Consider the following 17249-nt stretch of genomic DNA (forward strand, 5'->3'; position numbering starts at 1 on the left):
CAGACACAGTCTAAAGGCTGTCGCTCTGGATGATCCACAAACAGGCCGGGAACAGTTTCCACTGCAAATAATCCACATTTCAACTGTGTGTTTGTCACATGGATCAATAAACCCAGTGTTTTCTGAGCCTGTGATATTTGTAGGTAAACTGGAAATAGACGTCTTTGCTTTATCATTCAGAAGTAAACAGTGAAGAATGACACCGTTCACTATGAACCTCGCTCTCACTGTGCTGATCTGTTCTGTCTGCAGCAGAACTGGAGGTTTCCCGGATAAATGGAGGACGAATTACGGACGAGGCGTAGTTTCACCTGTTCACCATCCACAGGTAACAACTGTGGAAACAAGAAGGTGAAGAGGGCGAGTGACAGAAACCGAGGAGGAACAAGACTGAATGGACGGGGAGTCACTGGATGGAGACGCTCCGCTGTCAAAGTCCATTCCCCTGTTGAGATGTGTCTCCTCTCACCACCGGGACCTGAGACGCTTCAAGACCTGCCGACTGATTAATCCTACCGGCTGTTTCAGTCAGCGCAGAGCAGAGCAGTCATTACAGATCAGAGCAGGACGCGTGCTCAAAACAACAGATGGGTCAAAACTGGTCGAATCACGTGAATTTAACATTTTGTGCATATTTATTGGACTTTGTCTCAAACGGCCTCACGTTAAATATTGTTGTCTGTAAGATGATGAACAGGTCAGTAAGTAAAGAGCCAAACATCTTCTCTGAGCACCGAGCGTCTGTGTTTCCATCTAATGTTTCATCTTTTTATTGAAATGTCACAAAAAAAGAAGAATAAGAAAATGTGTATTTAGCTGCGTCTCCACTGTCTGGTTGGAAGTGAATAACTGAGGCTGTGCAACAGACGATGGTGGTTCAAGCTGCAATAAAGAAAGTATGAGAAGTAAATGTCAGGAATCAGAAGCAGCCAGTTGTTTGCCTGCTGTCAATAAACACCAGAGAAGAAGAAGAATCAGGACCAGCTGCCTCGTCGGTCGACAAAAGATTCTGGTAATTAATCTGGAAATGAGAATTTTATGTGAATATCTGGGAACTGGAAACTTCTTCTTCTTCTTCTTCTTCTTCTTCTTCCTCTTCCTCTTCTTCAGTGGAAACAGCTGATCAGTCATGTGAGTGAAATGTTCACTATCAGAACTTATTCTGCAGATATGAAAAAGCAGCTTCAAGCGAGCGTAAGAACTGACAGGTCTTATCTTTCTAATGTGACTCTTCAACATACGTCAGTGGAAACCCGACTGGCAGACGTGAAGCTCACATCCAAACTGAATGATAAACGACCTGCTGAGGTCAGAAAGCTGCTGTAATCTCCACTGTGGGTGATGGGTAGCTACCACCCGACTATCACTGATCATCTCCTTTGTGATTATGTGTTTGTTCTCTGGTTAAACTGTGAAGTCACGGTGTATTTTAAGGCAGCGCTTCAAAACTTTCCATCAGCGCAACAGGAGGGATAAATCTGAGGATCCACACAGCCGGCGCTTCGCTCGCAGGGTTAACGTCTAGCACATGAAATAATAATGACACCAGATGAGTCCTCCTCAACATGAAGCGACCCCATGAAGGAAAGGACCTGGAGTTTGAGTCGCAGCTCAGACTGAAGGAACAGAGCAACAGATAATGTCTCTCTTGGCTCGGTCGCACTCATAAAACATGCCCTCTGCTCTTAAAAACGTCCCGGAGAAGAACAGCAACAAAAAAGGAAAAAAATGATTGAATAATGTTGCACCATAAGCCCTTAATCCCCCTGGATGATTTCTCCTCTCCTCCAAAAAGCTGGGAAAAGACTCGGAAATATGCTGACTGCATCCTCCCGAGGATGGGAAAAGGTTGAGAGAGGGGGGAGAGAAAACAGCGGAAAAATGAGGAGAGTGAGGAGAGTGAGGAGGTGGGAGACGGCCAGAGACCACAGCGCTCGGAGGAGGACGCCGCTAACAAGGTGCTAATGATTAAATGTTTTCTACGGACGACATCATCATTTAAAATGCAAATCAGCTTTCATGAAGAGAAATCAATCAGCTCCACAGCTGCAGCCAATTATTATTCTACTGTTCATTAATCTTGCTACTTTTTCTGAGTTAAGCTGATAAAATGTTAGGAAATATTGAAAAATGCTGATTTAAATCTCCCAGTTGTCAAATTGCTTATTACATCCAATCAGCCACCTGAAGCCCAACACACCTTCACCTGGAACAAGCGTACACGGAGAGAATCACCCTGAACACCTTCGTCCACCAGGAGAGCAAAATGTTTCAGCTGCAGCTGCTGAACGATCAGAGCTCATTCAAGTGTTTCCACCACGCTTACATGGAAACTCTGTTTCTTTACGCTGAAACTTTACATTTCTTCATGTTGAGACTTGTAACAGGTCTAACCACCAAAAACACGGCTGAAAAATGTTCCGACGTCTCATTAAAAATATCCAGCGGTTTCACGCTTACTAATGAAACAGCGTCTGGAGCAGTGATGTCTGACCACGCAACCGTCTCGATTAAAAACATCCCCACGTTTCATTCAAAACAGTAAAACATTTTTACTCCTGCAGATATTGAAACGCCGGCTCGGACAGCGGTCTCTGGTCTGGCTCCTTGACATGACAGTTAGCTCATGTCCACGTCATCTGGACCTGATGTAAGTACCGTAGAATTGCTGATACGTATGACAGGTACACACTTGAAGGTACATGTCGTTTGCAGAGAATCTGAGCTAGAGAAACCTTTTTGGTTTATGATCAGAATGATCAGCAATGGTTGTTGTTTTTCAGGCGACCGGCCTTCTCTCAAGGGAAATGCTTTTCTGTTGCTCTGCATTATATTTGGACGAGACGAGACGAGGAGGACCACCGACTGAATTCATTAAGAAGTTTCATCCCTCCGCTCATGAATACAAATATGCAGAGAGCTGCTTAGCAGAAAACATATGCTTACTGGGTAATTCGCCTGCTCTTTTCAGGCTGCTTGACATGTTTTAATGAACGCTGCAAGCAACATTTCCCTTCACTTATCTGCATGGACGACGGCTTAATGTACTTCCCAAAGAGGCTTTTTTCATTTCACTTGTACCAGCGATCAGACAAAAGTGTAATTGCCTGAGTCGCACAGTTCATCGGCCGCGCCTGAATTCCTCCTGTGAGGAGGGAAAAGTGCAGAAAGCTGCTTTTCCTCTGTGAATGACTTGGCAGTTAAGCCTGAACCAAATCCTGAAGAGGCTGAATTATTCATTTCACCTATTTATCCAGTTATAGGTTCTGCTGAGCACGCGTCCTAATCGTTATAGAAATATACAGAGCAACAAAAAGCTGTTTCCACATGTACATGAAGTCCCACGGCATCGACGGTATTCAGCTCAAGAACTGCACTGTGGTTTATCATTATTCATTATGTATCCATGAAAGGCCGACCGAGCTTCACGCCTAATCATCATGTAATTAACTTTATTCAAAGGCACATATATTGAACTAAATGGACTTTATAATGGACTGAATTGTAATGTTTACGTGCAGTTTATTAAAATGGTTATCAGCTTTAATCTCTCTCTCAAAAATCACTGAAATGAGAAACGTACTTTTCAAAAATATGCTTAATAATCATCTGAAGGAGGGAAATCAAAGAGTGATTTATGGGAAGAGGACGGAGCTTCACGATCAGACTGTAGGCTCGTTCTCACTCTCTTTGCGGCTGACCACCAGCGGCTAATGATAGTCTAGACAGCGGCAAAGTGGCGGTGGTGTGGTGGAAATGATAGGTTAGACGGCAGACGGATGACTGGAACGGGGAGCGATCACACGGCGACCATCACATCTCCAGCAGCTCCTGCGCTCCGTGGTCGCAGCTTCTACTTTACATCTTCTGGTGCTATTTTTACGACGACTCCCGTTGTGACGAGCAGCTGAGTAATGGAGCCGCGTTGACGTCCTTCCATCTTTTCCAGCTGTTTTCTCACGCTGACTTTGAAAGATCAGCTGCCTTCATCACGCTACAGAGAACAGGGGCCATCACGTGGAAACTTCTCTTTCTTAAATCGAATGAACGAGTTTCAGAAGTCCGGCCCTCGGAGCTCAATGTCATCATTGTATTGATTTTACTGGTTGTGTATTTTAAGCCCGACCAACGGCTCATTTCTCACGGGCTGAGTTAAAATCCGTCCCGAGTTGTTTGGTCCTTCATGGTGTCACAGATCTCCTTTAATGTAGCTGCTGTTTTGTGTGAAAGTGTCACAGTGTCTTCTGTGGATGGTTTTATGCAAATGTTAATCTTCCAGATTCATTTCATGAGAGCCTCTGGATGCAGGTTCAGTGTACGACTCTTACTGGTCTTGGTCTTAACTTGGTCTTGTTTTTGGTTTTGTCTTGGTCTTGCCCCGCCTTCATCTTAGTCTTGCCGTGTCTAGCCCAGCCTTGGTTTTGGACTTGTTCTGCCTTGGTCTTGGTCTCGACTTGGTCTTGGTCTGCCTTGGCTTTGGCCTCGTCACGATACACAGTGGTCTCGATCATGACTGGGTCTCTGTTTAAGTGCTCTTGACTACAACACAAGTACAATGAATTAAAAGTGATGCTGAGAGTAACTTACAGAACCAAATCTCACTCATGAGAAGAAGAAGCTGAGCAGGACACAGAGTTTCTCTGGTCACAGTACTCTCCTCTTCCTCTTTATTCTTGCCCCAGCTTTGGAAACAGAGACTAAAGCTACCAGGTGACCTCAAATCTCTCATCACTTCAAAGTGGACTTGACTCAGTCCGTCACTCAGGACCGACTGGACGTGTTTTTTCTGCCAGCTGCTCTAAATACTGACGTCATGGACCCTAAAATACATAAACTGTGCACGAGGAAATGTTAAAGTCCGCAGACAGAACTGTGACACCGGCAGAACTGAGTCAAACCCACACAGGTTCTCAGGTTCTCTGGTTCTTGTTGTGAGGATCAACAAGAGGAAACAGTGTGTCTAGTTTGTGGCACCATCTCAGAACCCTGTTAGTACTGAAGCGACGCTCAAATGCAGGTTCAGGTTTCATTCTGAACACATTTATGAGACGGTTGAACCTCGCTGTAAACATCTCAGCACACACAGATCTCATGTTCTCCTCAGACAGTTAATGTCCCTCTGAATCTGCTCAATCTAAACTACGCAGCAGATTTTAAACTGCACACGACACACAGAGAATACAGACGTCCTACATTCCTCTGGGACAGTAAATGTGTCATCAGGAGCGGGTCCGATGTCTCGACGGGCTGTAATCGTTACATTTATCACAGGTTTTACATCGACGGAGAACTCGAGGCTCAAATGTGAAGCGTCTCTTTTGATTGTTGTGTGATTTTTGTCCTCATCAGCTAAACTTTTAATTTCCTTCCTCTCAAACCACCTCCTCACAAAACTTCACACCGGCAATGACTTGACAGGATGGATTATGTTTTTGATGCCGTTATGAACGCTGCCTATTTTTACCCACAACATGAAGGCAAATAAACAAACACACTCACACAAACCTGCCAGTGAACACAGAGCTGATGTCTGACAGTGTACAATGTAAAAGCAGGGCGATAAAACAAAAGTAAAAATAGACGTAACGACTGAGAGAAAGAGGGAAGAATTTAATGGAGGAAAGCTGGAATGAAAAGCAGTTTGAGACCCGGCTCAGGAATTTATTCCAGCTACGCTCAGCTTCACATTTTTCTGTTTTCACTACATAAACAGAGCGGTCCCACACGGACCGCAGAGCTGTGTGAGATGTATTTTGGCCCTAAACTACTGAGACATTTTTGGACAAGCAGCAGCATTTTAAAATCTAATCTATACCAGACTGGAAACACTGACTGAGTAAACGAACCTTCTCTTAGTTTGTGTTTAAACTGCAGCAGCTGCTGAAGCTCACCAACCAGTTTTTGGGGAATTAAACAGAAAGATGGCTGAAAAGAGAGAAAAGACGAAGATTCCTGTGTTTTTGTAAACCTGTAAGGTGTGTGTGTGTGTGTGTGTGTGTGTGTGTGTGTGTGTGTGTGTTCTTACCCTGCTGCTGGGCGTTGAGCAGTGTGGGGTCGACAGTGGGCACCGATCGAGGAAGAGGCACTGGTTTAGCTGCTTCTGCTGGTGAACAGAAACACTTTAAATGATCATATTATATATATCATATAATCTTATAATCTTATTATATTATCATTTTAATGTTATTACTCTGAGCAACAGGGACAGTTTTGCTCAGTTGAAATGCAGCCAAAGTAAATGTTTTTTAATCCAGATTTCAGACACGAACAACATAACTGTGATTCAAGACATCATCCTGATAATAATCTTAAAACTCTAAAATATAAACTAAAACATGCAGGAATCACTTCATGTTACATTTTGTTATACATGATCACAGGGAGGACACACATCGTTTTATAGTGGAAAAACAAGGAATATTAAATAAGTAGTCGTAAATCATAAGTCCAATAAAGGATCAATAAATGGTGGTGACCTCATGTCCCTGCAGTGTTCTGGTTTGGAGGTCATAGTATTCACACACATCTGATTTGATTGTTTTTGTGGGGATATAATGTGCGAGCCGAGCCTTCAGCGCCGGTGACGGGCTGAAACCAACATGAGTCTGTACGTCAGTGAACAGACGTGAGGATATTCACCATCACCCCTGATAAACTCGAGTCAACTCGATGGAAACTTCAGCTCACGTTTCAACGACAACATTTGGACACGTCAGATATTTTTGCTTGCAATTGCGTCTCTGAAGCATAAAATATATTTGCAGTACGAGTGTCACGATTTAGAGTTTAAATATGAAATCGATCGAAATCATCTTCCAGTTTCGATCATCAGGTTCAGAGGCGATATATCTGAGATACCTGCAGGAAGCGACCTGGTTAAAGTCAAGCTGTTGCTATAAAATAACTATCTTTTTAAATAAGGATTTAAAGCAGTTAATGACAGTTATCAGGTTATAAAACCAACAGTCTGAGGATCTTTACAGGTTCAGATGAGACAGGCAATGGTAGAAAAATTGTGATTGTAGACTAAATGCAAATACTGACAGCTGACATCATTAATATCTAATATTTTAATTTGTTATCAACTGTCTTGTTGATTGTTTCTGTCACTCCTTGAAACCTTGTGAAGGAGGAACACCGAGTATCTGTTAACACTCGGGTAGTAAACGAGCTGCAGACGTGTTTTCTGGCTGCGTTCACTCAGCGACGAGGAGACTCTGGTTTTCATCTCTTCAGTCTCATGTTTCCTCTGCATCGGTCGTCCTGCAGATCTGTTTTCATTTCCCTCGGTTGCATTTTGAGTCGCATGTTTCCACCTCAGCCAAACGTAAACACTTTTTTGTGGCACTTCAGGATTCTTTAAAACGATCCTTCGCGTTTCTATTCAGGGTTTTTTAGGCACAAATTGAAAACATGCATAAGAACAGGTGGAAATGCACCAACGTCTTTAAAACGACTCTAGACAATATAAGGAAACATCTGTTAAAGAACCTAGACGCCACGAGGCTGCCAAACGGCCGTCCACAACTCAGGCCACATCACTGGATGTATTTTGGAGACACCTGTGGATGTCCAGACGTTTCTGTGGTGACCAAAACTGATATTTGAAGCCAAACATGATGTTTTCCTGAACCTAACCAGAGCATCAGCACAGAGTCGTGACGAGAGAGGAAAAGAAAAGTCCACCTAAACAAACGCTGCGACATTAAGAAACGTTCAGTTTGAGCTCGTCTGTGGCAGCTTTTATTTTTATTTCTTCTATAACATTGATTCAGGCGGTTGTTTCTCAGGGTTCACACAACAAATCTGTTGCTTCAGTTCAGGATCACACACTGTGGATTTTCTTTAGTTTCCTTCCAGACGAGAGCAGAATCACAAAAACACAGCTGTTTATTTTGGGTCATTTTCAAATGTGTGTCCACAGGAGTCGCGGTTGGACGCACAAAAACTAAAACTATTTTTCTGGGGGGTCACGACTCAGAAAGGTTAAGAACACCTGAACTCATTTCTTCGTGAAGTTTTCCTGCTCTAAGGCGTCGCTTTTAGTCGGTTACTGTGACGGAGGTTAAGTAAATACAAGTGAAAAGAAAAATGGAAACAGTCTCAAAATAAGTCAAACAAAGAGGCGTCTGACCTGCTGCTGATTCCAGCTTTCACTGACTCTGATTTCTGTCTTTGTGACTACAACAGACAGCAAACACAAACAGCTTTGCAGCTTGTGTGTTCATACTATTAAATAACTTAATAAATAACTTCTCCCAGATGACATCAGCTTACAGGAACTTCTCTCACTCTTACACAAACATAAAAACACAACATAAAGTCATCTGTCACTGGATAAAGCTTTTTACAAATAAAATATCTGTCTCGTTTCTTCCGGGCTGGTGGTTCTGCTCCGGGCTGGTGGTTCTGCTCCGGGCTGGTGGTTCTGCTCCGGGCTGGTGGTTCTGCATGTCTTTAAACTTGACCAGCACAGAATCCGATAGATCAGTGTCTCTCTACCAGATTTTCAAAGGGAGTGAAACTAAATGATGTTTAATTTGAACCGACCACGCGTACGAACACACACCCCGTCTCTCTTTTCCCACACACTGAAGCCAACAGATATCGAGATCAATAACAGTCGTTCACTATCAGAAACACTCACGGGAGTGAACAGAGACGTAGTTTGGTGACTGGACGAACACCGAGGTCACTTTTTCCTCACAGCAGCAACGTGCGATTAAATGCCAGCCGGATAACACTGTGTGTGTGTGTGTGTGTGTGTGTGTGTGTTTATGTTGCCAGCCCACCCTCAATGACTTGATTTCACTTTGTCTGGGAAACAAAGGCTGGACTTCCTCTCGCTCATGGACACACTCGAGCAGAAGCACCAGCGCCTTGAGAAAGTGAGTTACGTAAGCTTTTGTCTTCAGACTCCGATTTGCCTCCAGGGTACAATTAAGTCCTCATTGTGTGCAGAAACACACACTTTGCATAACTCAATATCCTCGTGTTGACCTGCTAATAATTACAGTTATTAAACTCTACACAGGCTGAAATGTAGACGTGAAATCTGACGCTCGCTTTGACGAGTCTCCTTCATCTCATATCCTCGTGAGAGCACACACACACACACACACACACACACACACACACACACACAGACACACACACAGACACACACACACACACACACACACACACACACACACACACACACACACACACACACACAGTCACGTACTCGTGTTATCAGGGGAAATTAGCGAGAAGACGGGATTCCAGGACGGATGATAAGAAGCTGCTGTCCTTCAGTTTAGATAATTAATAATCAGAGGATAATGGCACACTGGAAACACCATTCCAGTAATGAGCAGCACATTATTATCAGCATATTGTATCACTGGGTTTGACACAACAATATTGTGTGTTATCACAAAGCGTCTCTTTGCAGGGAGTTTCAGATAAAGTCGAGTTAATAGATCGCAGCTGTTTGGCTCTTTTACTGAAGCGCTGCTGACGTCTGTTCAGGCCGACTGAACTACAGCAGCTTTACTTCAGCTGAACAAGAGAAGCTGCTGTTGTCAACCAATCAGCTTCAGTCACTGTCATAACTTCAAGCTAACCTCTCAACTCCGATTTAAACTCCGTCAGTATTTCTTTCTGAAAACCTTAAATGTGTTCCTGCAGGTTGATCACGCTGCAGCACGAACAGACGTTGGATGAAGGAAGTTGAAGAGCGCACAGAAGAGACGAAAACCTACATTTTCATGTTGTTAAATGTTGTAGCTGAGTGCTATAAGTAAAGCCTGCGCATAAGAAGATCAAAACATAATAACAAGAAATCGGACGGTTTTCATGGCAGATCATGCTGAGAAGACTCAGGACAAGTTTATCTTGGTGTGTTTGCTCCAGAACAAAGAGTCGCTCATCGTATCCTCACAAAACAAAACAAAGTTAAGTCAGATGTGGAAATACTACGACTCCAAACTAAAGAAAGACATGACTAAGAGTCTACAGCCATGCTAGCGGCTAACATTAGCATGCTAACATGTTTAGCAGATATAATGTTTCATGGTCACCATCTTAGTATTAGCATATAAGCATGCGAACATCAGCGGCCTACCAGTGAACACAGAGTCCAGCTGAGGCTGATGAATGTCTTTAGCTCTGCAGGTATTTGGTCATAAACGTATTGGACACGTTACAAATGTCGACCTGATGATGGCGCTAGATGAAAGTCAGAGGATCACCACAATTATAACAGTTCACCTGACTGGAACACGAATGTCTGAACCAGACCTGATCATTGATTGCAGACTCTTGTAGCTAGCGAGGCTAAAACCATCAAACAGGATCTCTCTGGTTCATACCTGTGGGTGGAGGCAGCTCGGCTGGAGTGTTGGCCGGTGCGTGGGCCCCTGGTGGGATGTGGATGTTGTTGAAGTTGGTTGTGGGAGGACCCGATGCCCCTGATCCTGGACTGGGAGTGAAGCCGATCCCTGGGGCAGGACCTGGACCCAAACTCTGGTCCTGGTCAGATGGTGGCCCACCTCTGACGGAGCCTCCAAGGGAGAGATCCTGGCCTGAGAAACCTACAGCTCCAAACTCGTCTACCAGAGGGACAGAAGGACAAAAGAGAGTGAGACTGCTGCACTGCAGGTTGTTCAGGGTTTCTACAGTACGTGGCTTCAGAAAGACGGCCCAGAACATAAAGCAGCTCATTCAATGTTGGAAGGAATATCTAGAAGGATTATTAGTATAAGCAGCTTCTTCTAGCCCATTTCTAGTCCTCTTGAAATGTTGTCCACAGCTTTGATTGTTCCAGTGATTTAAATTCTTGTTTATTGACAATTGTTCATCCCAGTTGGAGAAACAACGAGCTAATCAGAGCGAGATCGCCAAACGGTGTTAACAGTTAATCGGCTGATCTTTGGCTCGTGACCAACCTTTCCACAAAATCTTGTGCAAATCTGTTAATGCATTTGGAAGTTATGCGACACACACCTTCACACACCTTCACAACACAAACCTGACATCCAAACTTCATTTTCTCAGAGCGAAAACTCGGGTGGGGAAGTTGTTGTGGACCGAGGGAGCAAGCTACAGAGCTGCTGGTAAGTAAATGCTGTCTCCAGAGAGGCCATCTGACTAGAGACCTTTTCCAAAGAGAAAAGACGAGTGAATACTGGATGAATGAGTCAAAAACTCTTGATTTCTCCTTTAACTGGCCTCGTCTCCTCTCTTGTTTTCATTCTGCATCTCGCTTGGAGGAGATATACGCAGCTGTACTGTTGCTGTAGGCCAATTCGACAAATAACACCTTGAAGAAAATTGACATATTTGTTTGATTGCTGTTCTGTGTTGACTAAAAAAGACGCTGACGGGACACGTACGTCATTACTGATTCGGGTCAAGTCAAAATAAGGCTATGTTGAGCCGACCTGAATCAGTAGTAGACGTCAGACAGAAGAAGTAAACAGTCGGTGCAACTCATCGCTGCTCCTGATGTACTCATCTAATTGATAACTGTTAGATTCAACAGGTGACACAGAGGCGTCAGTGCTTTGAAAGGAATCAGGTGTTAAGCTTTAAAAATTAAATCCAGCTGCTACAGAAGCATCAGCAGGTCGGTGGTGAGCGGAGGAGCTTTAACCTCTCGGCCTCACGTGGTTTCAGACAAATGGTTCTTCATCAAAAGCACGTCAGGTGACGGGTCCTTCAAACTCAAGTTCAGCTGAAATCATTAGAATTCATGAGAAAGAGATTAAACTGCCAGAAAGTGTGTAAATCACATTCATAGATATTCAATCAGAAACTGGTTTCAGATGAGAGACGGGGCGTGAAGCCGGACTGCTCATGAACCGATCAGCTGCTTTTATTACCTCGGGTCAAGGAGGGTCTGTTTTCACCTGGGTCCGCTGGTCGGACTGTCAGGAGGATTACACAAAAACTATGAGAAGGATGGACGGAGGATGGGTCTCATCCCAGAACAGACCTCATTGACTTCAGGTGTGGATCCAGATAAAGGGACCGATCCAAACTAACATTTTGTTCATTTCCGCTGACTTTCTGTTTCTGATAAAACCCAATAAGACTCTTGTTAAACTCACATGTTAAGAGACTGGTCTGCACCACAACATCATGGATCAACGACGGACCTTGTTCTGATCCGACAGAGTGCAGGACTACAGCGGGACGAGGAGAGGTGGGCTCATTGATGCTCGGTGCTCACACACAGTTGATGGACAGTTTTTACCAGATGTCAAACTTTTAATGTGGAGATGTCGACCACATCATCACCCTCATGTTGCTGCTGCTTACGTTTACATTTGTCCACGTTTGTGATTGGTCAGATGCTGCAAACACCTCCCCTTTCACGTGAACGTGCTCATGGCTACAAGTGCAAACCCGGGTTAACGTATCGAGTTGATGACGAGCTTCCTGTGAACGCTCAGCGTGATGACGACTGTTAGGGCTGCTGAAGTCAGGGGACAGAAACATGTCCTGGGTAGGCTGAACTTGTCTGTATCACAGGCTCTGTACACCTTTAAATTCCTACATTAAGACCTCACTTTTGTGGAGGAGTCACAGTTATTCCTAAAGGTAGTGAAGGTGATTCTGGAGAAAGATAGTTGATTGTTGAGTCTCATTCCCAGGTTGTCAGACACCGATGCCTTGGGACAACATTTGGACCCAAATCGTTGGTATTTGACGCTCTGGGAAGGGGACTTCTCCAGAACCACCTTCCCTGCATTTAACAATAACATTTAACTAATGTACTGAGTGGAAGATGTCAGAGTTGGACATGTAACAACACAGAGGAGGAAAGTATAACCAACAAATAATCCCAGGAAACACAGCGATAGCTCCAAACAAAAGGATCGAGAGAGAACAGAAAGAATTGGCCAGTGTTGTTTTCATCTCGAACACGAGCCTCACGCTGAAAACTCTGCTCTCTCAGCAACCACACCTCACAGAAAGAAAACAGCTCTGGACAGCCAGCGATGTTTTGACAGATTAAAATGTTTGGCTGGATCTGCAGACACAGGCTGTATCCGACACCGGGCTGAGCTCCGACCTCTGTCATTACTGCATTACAGGCAGGAAGGCAGACGGGCAGCACGACGAGACCCGACACTCAGCAAACGTTAGCTGGAATATTTTGTCTGTTCATTATTAAACTTTGTTTATTCAGAGAAAGTTAAGTGAGATTTTCCTCACTCTCACACACTCACACACACACACACACACACACACACACACACACACACACACACACACACACACACACACACACACACACACACACACACACACACACACACACACACACACACACACACACACACACACAGACTGGGGTGTTGGCTGTAGGACAGTACGAGTACATTAATAAACCAGAGTTTTGTTTTAATCGACGACAGCGACAGTTTATATTTATCACAGAGCGCACAAAGAATTATAAACCGACACAAATCATTTTAATCATGTTTTTTCAGCAATAATGAAAATACAGCTGTTTTAGATTACAGTGTTCGTATGTTTGGGATTTCAGATTTTTCTAATGTTTGATAAGAAAATGAAGGTTTACAGTCACATCTGACTTCACTGCAGTTCGCTGTGCAGAGACGACGGCAGACGCAGCGAGACGAGACAAAGACGTAAAAGACGTGAACAGACAGAGAGGGAGGCTGATGGGGAGAAAAGGCGTGTTAGTGTCTCGTATCTGCAGAGAGTTTCTTATTTTCTCTCTTTGTTGCTGCTCGGGACGCTTTACCAACCCAACATGTGGCTATTTGACGTCCTGGGAATGAGACTCAACTATCAACTATCTTTGTGGTGCGTTCAGGAACAGCTGGGACAAATCCTGCTGATTCTACCTTTAACTTTAATAGTCTTTGAATTATATTAATATGACGTGAGCTTCAGTTAGCTTTGACCACAAATGTCCTTCAGAGGGAGACTTTTTACTCTGATACTCTGAGTACATGTCAGAGCCTGTACTCTATTACTTTTACTGGAGTAAAGAAGCTGAATCAGTACTTCTACTTTTACCAGAGTCTGTTTTTACACAAGTATCTGAACTTCTCCTGGAGGAAACACTGTGTGGACTTTTGTCCTGACCTACAAATCCTGTTCTCCAGATGGCAGAAAACATGTTTGTTGGTACATTTTCTTCATTTCATTTGCAACCTGATGATTTATTTTTACTTGTACTTCCTTAAAAATGTCATTATCACCCTGAACAGCAGCAAAAAAATGTGACAATGTGTTTTTTAGTATATTTTTACTGTTTGACAGAGAAAATAAAAAGTACTTTTCCACCACCACGTTTCAGTTTGCAGACTTGTATCAGATTGTTTTAGTTAAATAAGGTTTATACTTGTTTTTTAATACTTAATTGGTAATAATATGCATGCAGTGAATGGCAACAGACCCTGACAGACAAATCTTCCCACACGACTACTCAGCTCCAAAGGACAGAGTGTGCCATGAATGAAATACAGCCTGAGAAGTTGAGTTAATCTCCACCAGCTCTCTGCCAACACGAGCTGGGACCACTAACACATGGAAATGGTTGGACAGGGACAAGGACACACATACACACATGTACACACATACACACAGGTACATATATACACACATACACATAAATGCATTGACAAAGGCCTGGATGTGAACATGTTCAGGCACGCACATTACAAGATAATTAACACCAGATGTAAAGACGACTGGTCAACAGATGATTTCGTCTTGGCGTGCGTGTGTCCGTGTTATAAATGCTCGTCAGCTGGTAGTCTGCCAGTGAACACCGTTATTTGGAGGTTTATATTCTGTCCTAAACATCTGACTTGGACGGGGCGATACCCTAAGTGGCTGCTGAACTTTAAAAATAAGCAGACGCTGCAGCCAGTTTGGCCTAAGACAGTCCACTTCCTGCCACCCTGAAGAAGACAGCCTTGTTTCCAGCAGCAGGGACGATGATTCACAGTGTAACTGTTCTGCTGCTCCGCTGGGACAATTAGCAGCTCAGAGACTCGCCAAAGGGCACGTTAGACAACAGTTTGTACACAGTTCTGCTCTTTCAGTCAGTCAGGAGCATCAGCTGCTGTTTAAGAGACGCTACGTTGGGGACCGGGTCGGGTAATATATCAATATTATATCGTTACTGAGATATGAAGTGGTGAGTGTCTTCTCCTGGCAGCACTGCAGTGAAGTGATGTCCTTTTATAAACGTATGCTGCTCCACCACGCGGTCGTTGTATCCACATTACTGATGATTACTGATCAAAAATCTAGATGTGTTCATATTTTGTGAAAGTAAAATTAATTAATCACGTTGGAGGTATCGGGTCAAAGATATTGTGATAATCTTCTGTGGAGATTAAAATACTGAGTAAGGGCCGGCGTCTGTGTAACGCATCTTTTGAGCGGCAGCATCTTTTTTCACTTGTTTCTGATGAGGAGCGAGCGTCTGGAGAAAGTGCTGCTCCCAGCGACTTGTTTCTGAGCGCTCCAGCTGTCTCGTGCAGCCGCTCGGGGCTTCAGGCAACCAATCCACATATTAGATCGGTCGGGACTCGACATCCTCCGCCCCGGTTATCCAGAATCCAGATATTCAGCACTTTTCAGTAGGGGTGGGGGAAAAAATCGATTCACATAAGAGTCACGATTCTAATCATCCACGATTCTGAATCGATTCATAAACTACAGAAATCGATTTAAAATTTGTATTATTTTTTTTTTTTTCTATTTTGAAAAATCACACAAAACACCAATTTATGTTATTTGTGTACAATTTATTTTTGTAATTTCTGGGAGAAAAAGGCAGCTGACCTCAGCTTTTATCGAATAAATGTTTCCTTTTTTTAATGTTTGCCTTTGTGTGATTACATCATTGGAATCAGTTTGTTTAAAAATCACATTATCTTATACAAACTGTGTTGTTTTGATGCCATCATTTGCCTTAACACACTAACACTGTATCAATGTTTGAATCGAGAATCGGTTCTGAATCGAATCGTGAGACACCCAAAGATTCACACCCCGATTTTTCACATTATACGTCAGATTACAGATAAAATAACCAAACTGATGCTCTGATGCAGCATCTTCTCACAAATCTGCAAAGTAACTAATGTCAAATAAATGAGTGGATGAGTGGAGAGGAAGTATAAAGTAGAAGACAGGATATACTAAAGTAAAGTACCTGAAAATTGTACTTCAGAAGTGTACTTGAGTAAAGTGTACTTCAGTCCTTCACTTGATTTCTAATAATCTGTATCGTCTCTGAAGAAGTCGGTCGACCACCAACATTTAAAACGGTCGATAGCATCATATTGTGAGATAGAAAACACAGCTGGGTTTAATAATATTAAATCTCTCTGGATCCGATATCCATTCAGAAAATCTACAGATCAATTCTGAACATGAACATTTATAATTGATATATATAAATACTAATATCTGGTGAGTGGCTCCCCTGTGAAATGTTCAGCACTAGTTCTCAGAATGTCTTTCGTACTCCGGCAGGATCGGTATTGTAACTGAATTATCCGACTCAGTCAATACTCAGGTTTCACGCAGCGGCTTCATCTTGTGGAAACTATACGATGTTGTGAACATTTGGTGTCAAAGACTTGTTAGTCAGACATGCACAAGCACTTTACACACTGTTTAACAAGTTATTCAGTGTGTCGCCTGTCCATCGTCAGTCAGAACGTATCAACAAGCTTTACGGTGACTAAACTTAAACCCTGCTTGAATTCAAACTGTCCGTCCGTCTCTGCTTGGGCTCATAATCTCCACGTTTCAAGATTTCACAACACTTTCAATATGTTTTCCTCTGACAACTGGGTCACAGAAACACATCCTTTATATTTTTACAACTCAGCACTGGAAGTTGTTTTCTCCCTCTTTCCCCTCCACCCTCCCTCCATCCATTCCTTTCCTCTTGCTAAACACGGCCCCCTCCCAGCCGATGGAAAGTCAGACTACAGCTGTGAGACAATGGTCTTTCTGTAAGTACCACTGCTATACTTCTGCATGGTAGTGTGTGTGTGTGTGTGTGTGTGTGTGTGTGTGTGTGTGTGTGTACCACAGTCACACTACTCTCCAGAGGTCAATTAACCTACTTAAACTGGTCCATATCACCAGCTGACAGAGGCCCGTCCAACAGAACAGTGTGGTGCCGACTTAATAAGATACAAAGATGGACTTCTGACCTGTGGAGGACCGGAGTGGCAGGATGACCTAATTATTAT

The 17249-nt window shown here is 43.4% G+C and overlaps 1 protein-coding gene across 2 annotated transcripts in view; it reads right to left on the reverse strand.

Moving 5' to 3' along the window:
* Positions 1-17249, reverse strand: part of vta1 (vesicle (multivesicular body) trafficking 1) — a 51393-nt gene that overhangs the window by 5528 nt on the left and 28616 nt on the right. Inside the window, exons 6-7 of one of the 2 annotated variants that reach the window (XM_084376825.1) lie at positions 10356-10595; positions 6026-6100 (exon numbers count right to left, since the gene is read on the reverse strand). In XM_084376825.1, the coding sequence (XP_084232951.1) occupies positions 6026-6100; positions 10356-10595 (315 nt within the window). Of the gene's footprint in view, positions 1-6025; positions 6104-10355; positions 10596-17249 lie in introns of both variants that reach the window. The other variant, XM_084376824.1, reaches the window with a different exon arrangement.

This window comes from Pagrus pagrus (assembly GCF_965226575.1).
Source record: "Pagrus pagrus genome assembly, chromosome: 16".
Lineage (NCBI taxonomy): Eukaryota > Metazoa > Chordata > Actinopteri > Spariformes > Sparidae > Pagrus > Pagrus pagrus.